Source organism: Rhodofomes roseus, assembly GCF_022264815.1.
Source record: "Rhodofomes roseus strain CIRM-BRFM 1785 chromosome Unknown C8Q71scaffold_1, whole genome shotgun sequence".
NCBI lineage: Eukaryota > Fungi > Basidiomycota > Agaricomycetes > Polyporales > Fomitopsidaceae > Rhodofomes > Rhodofomes roseus.
This window is the reverse complement of record NW_025952957.1, coordinates 124,215-139,497: the sequence shown is the minus strand read 5'-3', so window position 1 is coordinate 139,497 and position 15,283 is coordinate 124,215. Positions and strand designations below refer to the sequence as shown.

The following is a 15,283-nucleotide window of genomic DNA, read 5'->3' as shown; positions in this document are numbered from 1 at the left end:
GCAATGTTTTCATGCAGCTATACTCAATTGCGGCGATGTTATGACTAGGTAATTCGCGCAACGTGCTTCGAATCCTGCCTCACGAGCCGTCCAAGTGTACCCTCTCGCACTGATCAGATACGACGGTGTGCTCAGTCATGAAAAGAAGCTATACCATCGATATGGACTCGGACTACTCCGACGAGGATGAGGGTAGTCTTTCATGTGAGCATTCTCCTTCTTCCCCCGTCCACCATGTCGGAAGACACGACTCAATATCTGACCCCCACCTATTCTCTTGGTGGCGCGGGTAATTTTGCAGCGCAATCATCATCCAACCGTGCCCTACTCAAGGACGAGTTATTGAGACGTGTCAAGTATGACGATCCGACCGTATTCAAGAGACTCCGCATCTACGACGAGGACGCCACCATCGTCGATCGCTGCCACGAACGCTATCAAGCCGAGCAGAATGATAATCTCCAGAGACTGCTTCAAGTCACTGGCATGGATGAATCTCGTGGCGAGAACAGCGGCGGCGCTCTGGGCACGAAGAAGCGCAAGCGGGAAGTGGAACAGAAGATGTATGAGCCCCTCGTAAGTATCATGTCGTCTGTGGCGTAGGCTCTGCGCTTACATGCTCGTGTGGCTTGTCAGCAAAGCATATTCACCTATTTAGCCAACGTCGACGGCCGCGAAGGCGCGATACGGGGATTCATTGAGGCCGCGCAAGTTCCACATGCCTGGGGCCCCCCGACCGCGGCGAAAGATGCGTTCACTCCGGGTTTCCCTCGACTTCGTCCTGACTTCGACCTCGTCAACCCCGGCTCTTCCGCGCACTATTGGGACCGTTGCGTAGGGTTCGCTGAGGTCAAAGCCGACCAAGAGGAGGGTAACCTTCCCCACGACGTGAACAAGACGGTGAAAGAGGTGGTTTTGCAGTGCGCGGATTACGCGCGCATCCATCTGGCTTGCCGCCAGTTCTGGGTCTTCAGCGTCGTGCTAATGATTACGGCGATGGATTTCCGGGTGGCGATCGTTGATCACGCGGGTGTCCTTCTCTCTCCGCGACACAGCATCATCGACGATGGCGGCGACGGCGCCGCGGGCCAGCGGGACGCGAGGATGTTCGTACGGGTCGTGCGTGCTCTCACCCGATCGCTGAGCGAGAGGGAGCTGGGACAAGACCCTTCCGTCACGCCGCTATCACAGAAGGAACTGAAAGAGCTTGCGCAAAGGTCGTCGATCCCCGACGAGCTCAGGCGGGCGATCGTGTCCGGGAACGACGATTACTACCCCGCGTATACTATACCGTTCCACGGCTCTGACGCCCGAACCTGGTGCACAGTTGGACCGCCTATCTGGGTCTCTCTTTCACCATTCGGCCGAGGGACGACCGTATGGCGTGTAGTCGAGCTAGTGACGTCTCCGAAACGCGTCTTCTCTGGCGAGATGCGCGTACTGAAGTCGTCGTGGCGCGATCAGCGGCAGTCGCCTGAGGCGGCATTGTACAGGGCAATCGGCACGTATGAAGACTGCCCTCCGGGCGTTCCTAAATTGCTGTGCGGCGGAGACGTGTTCTACGGGGACCGTCAGCCGCTAAAACTGTTGACCACGGCACAGTTACGTGGCGACCAAGAGTCCAGCGAGTCGAAGGTGCTTCATCGCCTCGTTCTGTCCATTGTTGGCGAGGGCTTGTGGAAGTATACGGACGAGTTGCAGCTTCTGCGTGCGTTCCGCGCGGTCGTCGAAGGTGAGCCTAAACTCATGCATCAGGTACCCTGGCTCACCGTTGCGAATAGTACACGAGTATTTGTGTAGCAAGGGAATCATTCATGGGGACATCAGTGCGGGAAATTTGCTTCTCTGGCCGGGACCCTCGGCGAAGGCTGCCGGCTTCCTATCTGATTTCGACTTGGCCCATTTCGACGAGAGTGTGCTGCCACACGCGCAGGAGGAACCCGTGAATATGGCATCCAAGGTCGAACATACCAGTGTCACTGACGATACACGCGGTCACATCCCTGTCACTGTAAGCATGTTTTCTGTTTTGTTGTTTTCTGTCTCGTAAATCAGATGTTCACATGCAATAATTCCAGGGAACCCTACAGTTCATGGCACTTGAACTCCTGGGCTCTATCAGTTCCAAAAAATCCATTGGACACACTGCAGCTCATGATCTTGAATCCATCAGCTATGTTCTAGGCTACACTGCTCTGCGGCGACTTGCCAGCAGCCAGGGTTGTCCCGAATTGCTTGACAAGTACTTCAAGAAGGTGTTTGGTGCCATGTCACTTCTTGATATCATGGAGTGGCGTGAGAGTGGAGCACCCTTGGTATGGGCTGTCAAAACCAGCTGGGACAATCAAGTACAAACATTCATAGCCCAACATCTGTCCCGGCCTGTGCTTCATGTTATGCGCTACATGAATGAAGCCATCCATGATGCCCATGTTAGGCTCCAGAATGCCAATGAAGATGACATGTATAGTTCTGTGAGTCTTAATCATACAAAAGGCTATCAATAGTACCAACTCCTTTCTCTGTTACATCACAGGATGAAGACTCAGGCATTCAAACCAGTGGAGAGACAGACTGTACCCACAGCTACTACCTGAAAGTTCTGGATCAAGGCATCAAGAGACTGGAGAAGTCACCAGCATCTGTGAAGACATTTAATGCAGCTACCCAATCTCCCTCCTCAGCTTTGTCTCAGTCTTCTGGCAACCCCAAGAAGAAGAGGAAGGCAGACTGATGCTGGACATCTTGTCATTATATGATATCAATTCTGGGATGTAGGAGTAGCGGAGGATGACTAGCACAAGGAACACATTTGGTTGTACATTATTTGAAGATTGAAGGCTATATGTAGCAAATGAGTTCAACTATTCCTTGTATACACAGTATGTCTGGCTATGTACTGGAGTATAAGACCATTCAGCTTGAGGGCCTGCTTGAGGAAATCAGTGAAAGTGAAACAGAACTTACAGGCACATCGGTCATTAATTATCACTGGTAGCTCTTCGAACAAGAGTACAACACTCATCCAAGTCATGAGTCAATTACTGTATTCTCAAAGCACTGCTCCATTGATATTCAGATATACAAGCACATCAACAACTGCACTTGTTGACAAATAGTGCGACATCACGGAGCACATGTCCAAAATCCACACCACTTCAATGCCTTCACGACACACTGAATGATACATTTCCTCTTCAACAAGAAGAAAAGACGACGACAATCGGGACTGTCAGTAGCATTTACGCGCAAAATGGAAGCTCGTAGCTCTTCCCGAGAACAGACGAGCGCGACGTAGCACGGCTTCTCCTTGATGTCACGGACGGTTTCCCGCTCGGCCGTGGTGTGGAACCGGTAGCCACGCTGCGTCGAGTTCTTGATCGGTAACTCGGTGAGGTCAGGGCGGGCAAGATCGATACGGGGGACAGCATGCGGGAGCGAGAACCCCTCGTACATGGGGATGGTGTGGGTGATACCATCACCGGAGTCGCGCAATACCCGTCGTACAACTGCAGGCTTACAGCCGGAGGACGGCCTGGGTGGAAGCGTTGAACGTCTCGCACATTGGTCGAGTCATCTTGTCACGGGCGGCCTTGAGGTAGCGGTCACTCAGTGGCTCAGTGGGGAGCACGGGGGCTCCTCGGGTGCGACACGGAGCTCATCGACACGGAGCTCGTTGCAGAAGGTGTGATGCCAGATCTTCTTCATGTCGTCCCAGATGGGACGATACCGTGTTCAATCGGGCACTAGAGCGTGAGGACACCACGCTTCGACTGAGCCTCGCCACTACGATTGTCAAATGAGAATGCGAAATAAGAGTGCACGCACCCGACGTAGGAGTCCTTCGCCGACGATGGACCTGTGCCGCGTCAGTGGGTCGGCCGCTCATCCGGGAGGCAGGGCGGGAACGCGGCACGAGGAACGTCGTCACCTAGCCCAGATCTCTCGGAATTCATGCGGCAGACATTGGGCAGACATATTCTAAACGTCATAACGCGTGCCCGCAACTGTAGAAACGCGAATTAGCAGTAATGGTACGATTGGGGCGGATGCGACTTACAGCGAGCCTTGCACATGCCGGAACCATTGTCAATAACCTGCAGCGAGCGATGCAGCGCGGTGAGAGATGTGGGAAAGACGGGAAGCCACGTACGAGTGCTGCTGGTCACCGCTGTCAGGGGCGGAGGGGAGAGACGTGGACGGGCAATCATAGCGGCGGGCGGCGTGCGCCGGTGTGAGTGAGCGGGCAGACAGAGGCAGACAGGCGGACAACAGTGCGAGCGGATGAGTCGATGAGTGCAAGTTCCAACCTTCACGCGTTCAGTGGCGGAAGCTTTCGCGCCACACGCTCGCGCCATCCACGCCGCCACAACGCCACCCTTACACAGACCGTCCTCTCCCTCACTCAAAGAGGTCTTCTTTAGGGTCTGCCTACGGGAGACAAGACTTACTCACGAGTCGCTTTGTGCTGCGAGTCCAGAGTCGCAGATCTGCCGTAAGTGTTCTGTCATCGAAGCCCGGTGTATACTCACAGTTACAGGTTCTTATAGTAGGTCCAGGCGTACTACTGGTGTATGTGGCACTAGCCGCGGTATCTGGCTTCTACGGCGACCGCTGATATCAGCTTCTACAACATTCGTACCCCAGCTCGTGTCCGTGTGAGCGCCGTGCATGACAATTAGACTGATCCACGCTGCTAACTGCGTGGAGCTTTATCAGAGGAACCAAAGACAAACCCAAGGAAATTGCAGGCATTCGACTAGTCACTTGAAGCACCGTATCGCGCCTTTTACAGGCTTACGGGCAGCGCATACAGTATGTAGTCGTTCTCCGGTCTATGGCTGCTCTGAAACCAAATTCAGGGTACACAGCACAAATACGTTCTTGGCACACCGGCGTGCGCGCCTCGAAGACTGATAGACCGCATCGATTTGTTCACGTTGTACACATGGAGAGAAGATACAGTTCTGATACCGAGCCGGACTTCTTCGAGCTCGGCTCAATATATAGCTCTGGTGAGCAACATCACCTCTCCGTCTCCCCCTCCCATCATGTTGGACGACACATACTCACCCCATAAAGCTTCGTCCGCCGGTGGAACCACTTTCGCAGCTCACAGCACATCTGACCACCGCATACTCACCGAAGAGCTCCTCGGACGTGTCGCGTACGACCAGGATTCTGTCTTCGAGCGTCTCCGCATATTCGAACAGGACGCCACAGTCGTTGACCGCTGCCACGAACGTTACCAAGAAGAGCAGGCGCAGAATCTCGAGGAGCTTGTCAGGCTCTCTAGCGACCGCAAGGTCGTCTCTCGCCGTGTAGGCCGTGGGGACGGGGATGAAAAGAACAAGCAGGCTCGGAAGGTTAAGGAGAGCAAAGTCGAGGCACAGATGTATGGCCCTCTGGTACGTATGACGTTGTTCGCCGAATCCTTTCGATGCTAAGTCGACCTTCACAGCAAAACATCTTCGACTTCCTGACTGATTATGACGGGCCGCAGGACGTGCAGCGTCGGTTTGTCATGGCTGCCAATAGTACGCACCGTTGGGATGCCCCGGAGTCAGCGGAAGAAGCATACACCCCCGGTTTCGCGAACTTACGTCCCGACTTCGATCTTGTCAGCGGCGAGTCTGTCGCGCACTCTTGGGACAGTTACCTCGGGTTTGCCGAGATCAAGGTCGACCCGGCTGAGAACACACCGCCCAAGGATTTACAGAAAACGGTTCATAAAGCTATCTTGCAGTGCGCGGACTACGCGCGCATCCATCTCTCCTGCCGGCAGTTCTGGCTGTTTTCGGTCATACTCCTGATTACGGGCACGGACTTCCGAGTCATGATCGTGGATCACGGCGGTGTCCTCCTCTCTCCTCTGCATAGCATCATTGATGACTCCGACCCCGGATCGGAGAACCCACGAGATGCGAGGACGTTCGTACGGGTCGTCCGCGCGCTCACACGTCTGTTGAGCGATGCCGCTCTCGGGAAGGATCCTTCCGCTTCCTCGATCACTCGTCGAGAGTTGGAGGGCTATGTGGCACGATCTGGCAAGGACCTCTCACCCGAGCTCAGAGCAAGGATCCTTCCTGACGGCGATGGAACCCGCTTCCCCTCATACCTCGTTCCGTTCGAAGACTCCGGCAGGAGAACGTGGTGTACCATAGGTCCGCCCATCTGGGTGTCTTTGTCGCTCCTTGGCCGAGCTACGACCGTGTGGCGCGTGATCGAGGTCGTCTATTCGAAGAAAGGCCAGCGTGCATTCGCCGGCCGTCTTCATGTCTTGAAGTCATCGTGGCGTGACCCCCGTCGATCGCGCGAGGCTGACATATATGCATTGATCAGTACCTTCGAAGACTGTCCGGCGGGAATACCGCGGCTTGTATGTGGCGGTGATGTTACCTATGAGGTTCCTCCGACAATCAGGAAGCTTACGACGGCGGCAATACGTGGTGCTGAGGAAGGACCCGAGTCGAGGGTGCTTCATCGGATCATCCTCAATATCGTTGGCGAACCTCTGTGGAGGTATACCGATGAGCTCCAGCTGCTGTGTGCCTTCCGTGACATTGTGCAAGGTGAGTGTCACAAGCATGCGGTGCGGACAAAATGATTTATGTGAATATCCATGTTCAGTTCACCAGTACCTGTACGAGAAAGGAATCCTCCACCGTGACATCAGTCCTGGTAATTTGTTCCTCTGGATGGGCTCTGCAGAAGCTGCGGGTTTCCTGTCCGACCTCGACATGGCACGTGTGGATGAGTCTGCGCTTGGATACCAGGTACACCAGGAAGTTGCGGAACCCGTTCTGAAGGCCATTGGCCCAACTGGTGAACGCATCATGACACAGCCTGCTGTCCGCACGCACATCAGGTTCACAGAAATGAAACCTCGTGGTATGCCTATCACGGCAAGTGTTTTCTCTGAGGATAATACCTAGGTCACTGGCTCATTCGTGATTGTAGGGTACACTTCAGTTCATGGCTCTCCAGCTACTAGAAGCAATGGACAACAACGAGCCAATTGAACATACAGTGGTTCATGACCTCGAGTCCATTGGATATGTTTTTGGGTACTCAATCTTGCGACGTCTCCTGATTCTTCCGCGGTACCCTGGAGAACTCGCAAAGGTATTCAAGGACATTTTTGGCGCCATGGAAGTGCGGCAAATTGCTCTGCAGCGAACGCGCAGGCAGCCCCTGTCCTGGATTATTGTGGTCAAAGGTGCTGATACAAAGGACTTCATTAGACAGCATCTCTCTGCCCCTGCTGCTGAGGTGATGACACAGCTTAGATCGGCCATCCAGACTGCTCATGAGGCACATGAGAAGAATGACCTGCTCCAGCTCTATCCTGGTGTAAGTCTGCTCACTGCTTGATGCCAGTGAGATGAACCTAACAACATTGTCAACAGCTGAGATTATCCTCTCAGGCTGGCAACACCAATGCATTTTGCACTCATGCATACTTCCTGGATGTTCTCAATAAAGCCATTGAGCAGCTGAAGCAAACTCCTTCATCAATGAAGAGTTTTGGGCCTGCATCTCAGTAGCCAAAGCATATCTTAGGTACAGCAAGTCATTTAGCTGTCTAGAATTGAATTGTTATTGGCTTTCAGCTGTCACAATGTAACATGAAGCATGACTCACTTAGATCATAGTACCTGATTGACATGGGTTTCCAGACCCTTTTTTAAATCAGTCATTCCAAACATTGTGATAATGTCAAGTGCATCATATCATCAGTCACTAGCAGCAGACTCAAACAATCAGATATTGTCATCCATCTCATACAGATACTGTCAATTGAGATATCAATAGATGGAATATCACCAGCCCCATTGCATTTTTGGCACCCTCATAACTGTCTTACAGCCCTGTGATTTTGCCCACAAAAAACCATTGATGCTACAAACAGACATAAGTATCACCAACCACAGTCCTGAATAAGTACCAGTGGATCGTTCTCAGCAGCCTTTCATTTGTACTAAGCATGCTGCACAACCTGCAACTTCAGCTTGTAGCTCTCAGGATTCCCAGCACTGTCATCGATCGGATAATGCCCTTTCACGTCTCGCCCGAAGTTAGTAGCCACATAAGTTCACCATTGACATTGGCACACACCAAGACTGGCATAAGCCCCTCATAGTGTACTGTCACCAGGTCGCTCGAGTCATATTTTACATTGTTCGCAAGAATCGTCGGGATCTGCCTGGTGAGCGCGGTGATTGCGCGAAGGCCTCCGCGGCGAGTGCCTTCTTGCTCCGAGTGACGGTGCGCGCGGCGCTGTCGACCGCGACGCTCACGAGCATCTCCGCGCGGTCACCGCCAACTTGAATCATGCTCCGCGTCTCCTCGAACGTCCTCGACCGTTCGCGAGAGGACAGAGGGCGTCATGCAGCGAGCACTCCGCTTCGTCAGCCATTTGTGATGTCGAGCCACGAAGGATGACCGTCACGCCGCATACCCTACCTGCTGCGACGCCCGAGAGCTGCGCAGCATGAACATCAGCTAGCCATAAATGCACACGATGCGTTGGAACACGTACGGAACTTCTTCGCCTGTCATGATTTCCTCGCTGAGCTTCACCAAGTCCGGGCGGTCGATCTCACCACCGGGACGCACCTCCAAAGTCCGGTATATTCGACCGTGAGTTGTGACGACGCCCTTCTCCTGACGAGCGAAGCGGGGTAGTTGTAGCTGAGCTGTCGATTGACGAAGCAAGCGATGCTGTGCGCGGCGATCAGGTCAGCCCCAATAGCCTGAGTACTGAGGAGGTAACGACAGCAGAGCCCTGGATGGTAACATCTGGCCTTCAGTACTTCAGTTCTCACCGTCGGCTGGGACTACACATGTGTAACGAGTTGGATAATGCGTTCTTGAATGCAATGAATCCTGTGTTCACATCTCGTTTATTAGCCCAACGACGTCAGCTTAACTCTCAGACATCCGAGCACTTACTTAGCTGCCACTTGGGAGAAGCAACGGCACCACAGAACAGATATCCAACGCCCGCACAACTTCAATGTCTTCACGACGCATTATGATACATTTCCTCTTCGACAAAGACGACGACGACGACGACGACCAAAACCGTCAGCAGCATTAACGCGCAAAATGGAAGCTATGCATTCGAGAAGCAGACAGATCGCGGAAACGTAGCGTAGCGTAACGTAAGGGGAGGGGGCATCTACATCGACGTTGTTGTTTCCTTCTTTCTCACAGTCCCGACGACACTCGACACTCGACCGACCGACACCACACGCGGAATGCAACGCGCTTAGAAGCACTTGCGGTGCACGATGCCCGGGCCGGACTCGTCGTACTCCTGCTTTGAGCACCAGAGGTTCTGGAAGGTCGACAGCGAGGCGAGAATGGATCCACCGATCCAGACGGAGTACTTCCGCTCGGGGGGAGCAACGATCTTGACCTGCATGGGGGTTAGAACGGAGCCTGCGGTACGACAGAGACACTACTCGCCTTCATGCTCGAGGGCGCGAGGGCGGTCAACTCCTTCTGCATACGGTCGGCGATACCCGGGAACATGGTGGTACCACCAGACAGGACGATGTTACCGTAGAGATCACGACGGATATCGAGATCGCACTTGTAGATGGAGTTGTAGCACGTCTCGTGGATACCGGCGGCTTCGAGGCCGAGGAAGGCGGGCTGGAAGAGCGCCTCCGGAGCACGGAATCTATGACGGGAACTCAACGTCATGTATACGCAGACAAGGTTCCCATACATACCGCTCGTTGCCGATCGTGATGACCTGACCGTCGGGCAGCTCGTAGCTCTTCTCGAGAGCAGACGAGTGCGCCGCGGTCTGGAGCTCCTGTTCAAAGTCGAGCGCGACGTAGCACAGCTTCTCCTTGATGTCACGGACGATTTCACGCTCGGCCGTGGTGTGGAACTGGTAGCCACGCTCCGTCAAGTTCTTGATCAGGAACTCGGTGAGGTCACGGCCGGCAAGATCGATACGGAGGATGGCGTGCGGGAGCGAGAACCCCTCGTAGATGGGGACAGTGTGGGTGACACCGTCACCGGAGTCGAGCACGATACCGGTCGTACGACCGGAGGCGTACAGCGAGAGGACGGCTTGGATGGCGACGTAGAACGCGGGGGCGTTGAACGTCTCGAACATGATCTGGGTCATCTTCTCACGGTTAGCCTTGGGGTTGAGCGGGGCCTCAGTGAGAAGCACGGGGTGCTCCTCGGGTGCGACACGGAGCTCGTTGTAGAAGGTGTGATGCCAGATCTTCTCCATGTCGTCCCAGTTGGTGACGATACCGTGCTCAATCGGGTACTTGAGCGTGAGGACACCACGCTTCGACTGAGCCTCATCACTTGGGTTATCGAGTGAGACAGGGGCTATGGCATGCGAATCGACAGTGCACGCACCCGACGTAGGAGTCCTTCTGGCCCATACCCACCATCACACCCTGATGACGGGGACGGCCGACGATGGACCTGTGCCACGTCAGTGAGTCGGTCGCTCATCCGGGAGGCAAGGCTGGTACGTACGGGAACACGGCACGGGGAGCGTCGTCACCTGGCCCAGAACTCTCAGTATTCATGCCTCAGACACATATAAACGTCATAACGCGTACCCGCAACTGTAGAGACGCGAATTAGCACTGATGGGATGATTGGGGCGGATGGAACTTACAGCCAGCCTTGCACATGCCGGAACCATTGTCAATGACCTGCAGCGAGCGACACAGCGCGGTGAGAGAGGTTTCGCGGTGGGAGTGACGGGAAGACACGTACGAGCGCTGCTACCTCATCCTCCATTTTGGCGACTTGGTTCGTGAGAGAAGATGTGAAAGTGGGTGGGAGAAGGGCCTGGTGGGTGGGAGATATATATCGTTGCGGGGGCGCAGAGAGACGGTGAGCCTGCGGTGAGCGGTGAGGCGGCGAGGGGACTTACTTGATGATGGAGGACGTGAGCAAGAGCGGTACAGTCTCCCCGATGCCCCTAGATCCTGCCCTTATCCGATCGCTTCAGGGCAGGCTGTCCCCGCCCCACGCCGTCCGCCGCGCCGCCGCCGTCGCCGGCCTGCGCCCCAGCACTGCCCGCAGCGGCCAAGCCAGCGCCGACACCGCGCCCCGCAGTGCGCTGCGACCCCAGCCGCCCCGGGGCACCCAGCCAGCGCGGCCGCAGGCGGGATTGCCCAAAATGGGAATGCTGTCACGTGCCGACACCGCGCGCCTACGCCCGACGCGTCAGCGCGAGTCGCGTCTGCTGCACGTCGCGTCTCTCGCGTCCCCGTCCTCCACTCGCCCACCATGCCGCTCGAGGCAACACTCATGATCATCGACAACTCCGAGTACATGCGCAACGGCGACTACCAGCCCTCGCGCTTCGACTCCCAGGCAGATGCGGTCAACACCATCTTCCAGACCAAGATCGACTCCAACCCGGAGAACACGGTCGGCATCATGACCATGGCGGGCAAGGGGTGCGTGCGCGAGGCCTCACTCACGGTGCGCGGCCGGCTAACCCTCCTGCCTGGCGTAGCCCAGAGGTCCTCGTAACACACAGCAAAGACATCGGCCAGATCCTGCAAGCACTCCACTCCACGTCCGACAAGATTGGCGGCACCGCGGACATCCCCACCGCGATTGCCGTCGCGCAGCTCGCACTCAAGCACAGACAGAACAAGAACCTCCGGCAACGCATCGTCGTCTTCGTCGGCTCGCCGCTCGAGGGCCAGGGCGCCGACGAGAAGGCCATGATCCGGCTCGCGAAGAAGCTCAAGAAGAACAACGTCGCAGTCGACTTCATCGCCTTCGGCGACGGCATCGAGGACGGCGAGCGGAGCGTGCTCAAGTCATTCGTCGAGAATGCATCAAGTGGTGACAACTCGTACGCGTCCATCGTTCTTCGTGCGCGGCGTTGCGGCTCACCATGACCGCCCGCAGCCATCTCATAACCGTACCACCCGGCCCCCATCTTCTCTCTGACATCGTCCTGACGTCGGCAATATTGGCTGGCGACCGGGGTATCCCAGAAGAAGCCATGGGCGACGCGGCGGGCCCCGCCGCCGGCGCGAACTTCGAGTTCGGCGTCGACCCAAGTCTGGACCCCGAGTTGGCGATGGTGCGTCGCCGTATCATCATGATTACCGCGGTCAGCGGCTGACTGTTCGCTCGCAGGCACTGCGCATGTCACTGGAGGAGGAGCAAGCACGACAGGCCGCAGCCACGCAGGCGGATGGCTCTGTGCCGGGTCCGTCAGCACCCCCTGCGGCGCCTGCACAAGCAGCACCGCCCGCACCCGCGCCGGCCGCGCCTGCTGCTGCATCGGTACCCGCGGACCCGACAGATGACGAGGAGGAGGCGATGCTCCAGCAGGCGCTGGCGATGTCGGAGAGGACGGACGTCGAGATGGCGGGCGGGGACGAGGAGATATCGGAAGAGGACGAGATCGCGAGGGCGATTGCGATGAGCATGCAGCAGGAGGAGAACAAGGATAAGGACAAGAAATGAGCGTTGTCTGTCTGTATCTTGTCCGTACGCAGCCATCACAGACCACATATTCCGTGCTTGAATCACTGGTGAATTCTGGGCGTGGTGAGGTAGGCGCCCATGGGGATTGCCGGGTGGACCGAGTTGGGCTGTGGCGGATGGTCGCGGGCGCATCGCAGACCACTCTCTCATGGCGTCCTCGACCACGGCATCCCAGGAGGAGCTCAAGCAGAACAGAGTCCCTCTCGCGTGGCGGGACCAGTGCTCTGCGTGCGTATCTTTGACCCTCATGCCGCACCCCAGCTGAACGGCCTGTGTATGCTGTCAACGGCAGTCTGCTCATTCCTCTCAACGTCTGCCGCAAGCAGAAGTACTACCTTCCATGGGAATGCGAGAATGAGAGGCATTCGTACGAGAAGTGAGCGTCGTGTACCTTTTCCCGCAATCGACGAGCTGTTGACCGTCGTCCAGGTGCCAGTATGAGGAGTGAGTAACACGTCCTGCCAGTCTACTGACACAGACTGAAGGCTGATACGATGCAGCTACCTTCGCCGGATGAAGGTCCTGGCGAAACAGAAGGTTGCCCAACTCGAGGCTGAGGAGTGATTGGGGCCTAGGTTTAATGTGCATTCTATATTGCTGCTCAATCATAGCAGACCGCCGGGTCGACTCGCGCGAGGCATGGCATTATCGCTGAGAGGGGTGATGTATCCGCCGGTAAAGGCACGCAACAGACTACTACAGAGGCGACCGCACACTACGTCGTCTTCCCCGTCCTCTCCTTCCACTCCCCAATCTCCTTTTGCACCCGCGCGACGACGTCCTGCACCGAGCTCACCTTCCCGAACGCGTCCACAAACTTCCCGTCGGGGTCCATGAAGTAGAAAAATATGGAGTGGTCCACGAGGTAGTCGTCGTCCGCCCGCGCGTCCGGCGGCGTCGAGAAGTACACGCGGTACGCCTTGCACATCGCCTTCGTCGCCCCGTAGTCGCCCGTCAGCCCGACCAACCGCGGGTGGAACTCGGAGACGTAGCGCGCGACCTGCGGGGTGCTGTCCCGCGCGGGGTCGACGGAGATGAAGATGGGCTGCACGACCGGCCCGTATTGCTTGTCTGAGAGTGAGAGGAACGTCTGAGCGAGGCGTCCCGTATGTGAGGTGAAGCGGGAAGGACGTACCGAGCTCGTTCACCGCCGCACTCATTTTGTCAAGCTCCTCCGGGCAGATGTCCGGGCAGTTTGTGAAGCCAAAGTAAATGAGACTCCATTTTCCAACCAGGTCCTTCTCGGTGAAGGGCTTGCCCTCGTGTGTCGTGAGGCTGAAGGACCCGCCGACGTGCGGTCTGCCGACCTGGCTGTCTTCCTGCTCCTTTTCTAACGGGCGTATCCTCGTTAGGTCTATCAATCGAGTAGCGATTACGCGGACGCACGCTTTCGCTCCTGCAACGTCTGCTTCTCGTATCTGAAGTAGAGGAACAGGCCGACGCCGGTCGCTACAAAGAGTGCTGCAGCTTTGGGTGTAAAGACCTGGTTTTGAGCTGTGCGGCTGGAGTTTGCGGCGGAGGCATGCGGTACTCACCCCCACTGCAGCCCTATCCCTCCCTGATGTATGCGGAGGTAAAGAGTAGTGCCTGGAGCATGCGGGCTTGACTGGACGGCGTGGACACGGAAAGCGAGCACTGGCAGGCCGTGCGGCGGCGGTCCGAAGTGGGTGGGCCAGTCTGAGCGCTCCTGACATCTTGGACTACGTCTGAGGCAGATGAAGGTTGCTGTGTTCTGTCCGCGCGGACAGGGAGTGGTCAGGAGCGGTGGACGACGCGGTGGTACAAGAGACAGGCGCGCAGATCGTGGCCGGGGCGATCTCGTTCGCAGCCAGCCTTCCGTCTCACGCTACTAGTACTGCATCCACTATTCCGCGTAATGTTCCGAGTGCGATGTTTGATTGGATGCTGGTATTCTACATATACGGTTCTGCTACTGCTACAGTCTCCTCTAACAAGCAATGAATACGCGAACGGTCACAAGGCCGAGCACACGGTCGTAATATCATGCAGCTACGCTCTTCATTGCGACCGTGCTCACGACGATCTCGTCGGCGACGAGTTTCTGCTGCTCCGGGGATAGGCCCGGTGCTTTCATCGCAGGGTCCGCATTGAGCTTGTAGTACTGCATCGTCGGCCAACCCGTCATTTGTACGTTCCCAAGAGAGTGACGATGTTACGCACCTTCTTGACCGTCGCCCAGTCTGTGAGCTTCGAGAGGTCTGACAGAGGACGGATGTCGCCCGTGGCGATCGCCTTCATACGGTGCTCAATGTCCGGTATCCCGGACGAGCCTACACGGACGACGATGAGCGCCGTGGTGTTGTCCGACACACCGAAACGCCTAATGGCTTCAGTGATCTATGTAGTTGGCCGTCTGAGCGGCGAGTCGACGCGGAGGATACGGAGCGCAAGTCACACATTGTTGTTGGGACTGAGTGCCCAGAGGATCTCGGAGTGTACTGTCTTCGTCCGCAGGGCGCCCTGGGCTTCGGCGAGGATAGCTTGGTGGATCGCCGTCTGCAGGTGCAGAGTGCTGGTGATCTGGAGGGAAATAAGGGTGATTGTCGCGGACAAAGAGGTAGTTGGCGGACCAGACGGGCGTCGATGAAGGCAAAGTTGACGGCCTCGCGCTCCGCGTCGCCTTCGGGGCCCTCGAGCTGGCTGGCGCGGACGATGCGGGCGCGGATTTGGGCGGCATGAGAGACCGGGTGGAAGAGGGCGAGGTGGATGTGTGCCGGGAGGTGGTGGTGGTGGAAGGAGAGCATGCTGTGGCTGT

At 56.5% G+C, this 15,283-nt stretch overlaps 7 protein-coding genes across 7 annotated transcripts; 4 read left to right on the top strand and 3 right to left on the bottom strand.

Moving 5' to 3' along the window:
- Window positions 1-234: 234 nt before the first annotated feature.
- Window positions 235-2,810, top strand: C8Q71DRAFT_864023 (uncharacterized protein; the record flags this gene model as incomplete). Its single annotated transcript, XM_047928257.1, has 5 exons — window positions 235-576; window positions 637-1,732; window positions 1,782-2,011; window positions 2,079-2,474; window positions 2,537-2,810. 5 exons carry the CDS (start codon window positions 235-237, stop codon window positions 2,732-2,734), a joined length of 2,262 nt encoding a protein of 753 aa, XP_047784317.1. The 3' UTR covers window positions 2,735-2,810.
- Window positions 2,811-5,051: 2,241 nt separating this feature from the next.
- On the top strand, window positions 5,052-7,547 carry C8Q71DRAFT_852045 (uncharacterized protein; the record flags this gene model as incomplete). Its single annotated transcript, XM_047926784.1, has 5 exons — window positions 5,052-5,408; window positions 5,462-6,572; window positions 6,631-6,911; window positions 6,961-7,353; window positions 7,410-7,547. 5 exons carry the CDS (start codon window positions 5,052-5,054, stop codon window positions 7,545-7,547), a joined length of 2,280 nt encoding a protein of 759 aa, XP_047784316.1.
- Window positions 7,548-9,157: 1,610 nt separating this feature from the next.
- C8Q71DRAFT_387 (actin 1) lies at window positions 9,158-10,945 on the bottom strand. Its single transcript, XM_047918237.1, has 9 exons — window positions 10,925-10,945; window positions 10,765-10,855; window positions 10,664-10,700; window positions 10,605-10,610; window positions 10,519-10,546; window positions 10,396-10,464; window positions 9,744-10,340; window positions 9,475-9,691; window positions 9,158-9,424 (listed from the first exon to the last, which is right to left on the bottom strand). The coding sequence occupies exons 2-9, from the start codon at window positions 10,786-10,788 to the stop codon at window positions 9,275-9,277; spliced, it is 1,128 nt and encodes a 375-aa protein (XP_047784315.1). The 5' UTR covers window positions 10,789-10,855; window positions 10,925-10,945; the 3' UTR covers window positions 9,158-9,274.
- A 338-nt stretch (window positions 10,946-11,283) lies between these two features.
- Window positions 11,284-12,486, top strand: C8Q71DRAFT_793276 (uncharacterized protein; the record flags this gene model as incomplete). The annotated part of the gene is made up of 4 exons (XM_047925465.1): window positions 11,284-11,456; window positions 11,516-11,863; window positions 11,920-12,097; window positions 12,154-12,486. 4 exons carry the CDS (start codon window positions 11,284-11,286, stop codon window positions 12,484-12,486), a joined length of 1,032 nt encoding a protein of 343 aa, XP_047784314.1.
- Window positions 12,487-12,566: 80 nt separating this feature from the next.
- On the top strand, window positions 12,567-13,092 carry C8Q71DRAFT_363 (NADH-ubiquinone oxidoreductase B18 subunit-domain-containing protein). Its single transcript, XM_047918088.1, has 4 exons — window positions 12,567-12,735; window positions 12,800-12,883; window positions 12,937-12,951; window positions 13,008-13,092. Exons 1-4 carry the CDS (start codon window positions 12,656-12,658, stop codon window positions 13,069-13,071), a joined length of 243 nt encoding a protein of 80 aa, XP_047784313.1. The 5' UTR covers window positions 12,567-12,655; the 3' UTR covers window positions 13,072-13,092.
- On the bottom strand, window positions 12,912-14,292 carry C8Q71DRAFT_504 (SCO1 protein). The gene is made up of 4 exons (XM_047918990.1): window positions 14,043-14,292; window positions 13,894-13,990; window positions 13,643-13,837; window positions 12,912-13,578 (listed from the first exon to the last, which is right to left on the bottom strand). The coding sequence occupies exons 1-4, from the start codon at window positions 14,199-14,201 to the stop codon at window positions 13,223-13,225; spliced, it is 807 nt and encodes a 268-aa protein (XP_047784312.1). The 5' UTR covers window positions 14,202-14,292; the 3' UTR covers window positions 12,912-13,222.
- A 217-nt stretch (window positions 14,293-14,509) lies between these two features.
- C8Q71DRAFT_698387 (CGI-121-domain-containing protein) lies at window positions 14,510-15,272 on the bottom strand (the record flags this gene model as incomplete). The annotated part of the gene is made up of 4 exons (XM_047920016.1): window positions 14,510-14,629; window positions 14,689-14,865; window positions 14,926-15,048; window positions 15,099-15,272. 4 exons carry the CDS (start codon window positions 15,270-15,272, stop codon window positions 14,510-14,512), a joined length of 594 nt encoding a protein of 197 aa, XP_047784311.1.
- Window positions 15,273-15,283: the final 11 nt, after the last annotated feature.

Excerpts from the sequence above, each read along its gene's own strand:
- C8Q71DRAFT_387 (XM_047918237.1), bottom strand. The coding sequence starts at position 10,788 with ATGGAGGATGAGGTAGCAGCGCTC. Across the intron at positions 10,701-10,764 it reads AGGATGAGGTAGCAGCGCTC|GTCATTGACAATGGTTCCGG; the intron begins GTACGTGTCTTC and ends CGCTCGCTGCAG. Across the intron at positions 9,692-9,743 it reads ATCACGATCGGCAACGAGCG|ATTCCGTGCTCCGGAGGCGC; the intron begins GTATGTATGGGA and ends TTCCCGTCATAG.
- C8Q71DRAFT_363 (XM_047918088.1), top strand. The coding sequence starts at position 12,656 with ATGGCGTCCTCGACCACGGCATCCCAGGAGGAGCTCAAGCAGAACAGA. Across the intron at positions 12,736-12,799 it reads TGGCGGGACCAGTGCTCTGC|TCTGCTCATTCCTCTCAACG; the intron begins GTGCGTATCTTT and ends TGTCAACGGCAG.
- C8Q71DRAFT_504 (XM_047918990.1), bottom strand. The coding sequence starts at position 14,201 with ATGTCAGGAGCGCTCAGACTGGCCCACCCACTTCGGACCGCCGCCGCA. Across the intron at positions 13,838-13,893 it reads GACGTTGCAGGAGCGAAAGC|AAAAGGAGCAGGAAGACAGC; the intron begins GTGCGTCCGCGT and ends TACGCCCGTTAG. Across the intron at positions 13,579-13,642 it reads TGCGGCGGTGAACGAGCTCG|ACAAGCAATACGGGCCGGTC; the intron begins GTACGTCCTTCC and ends TCTCACTCTCAG.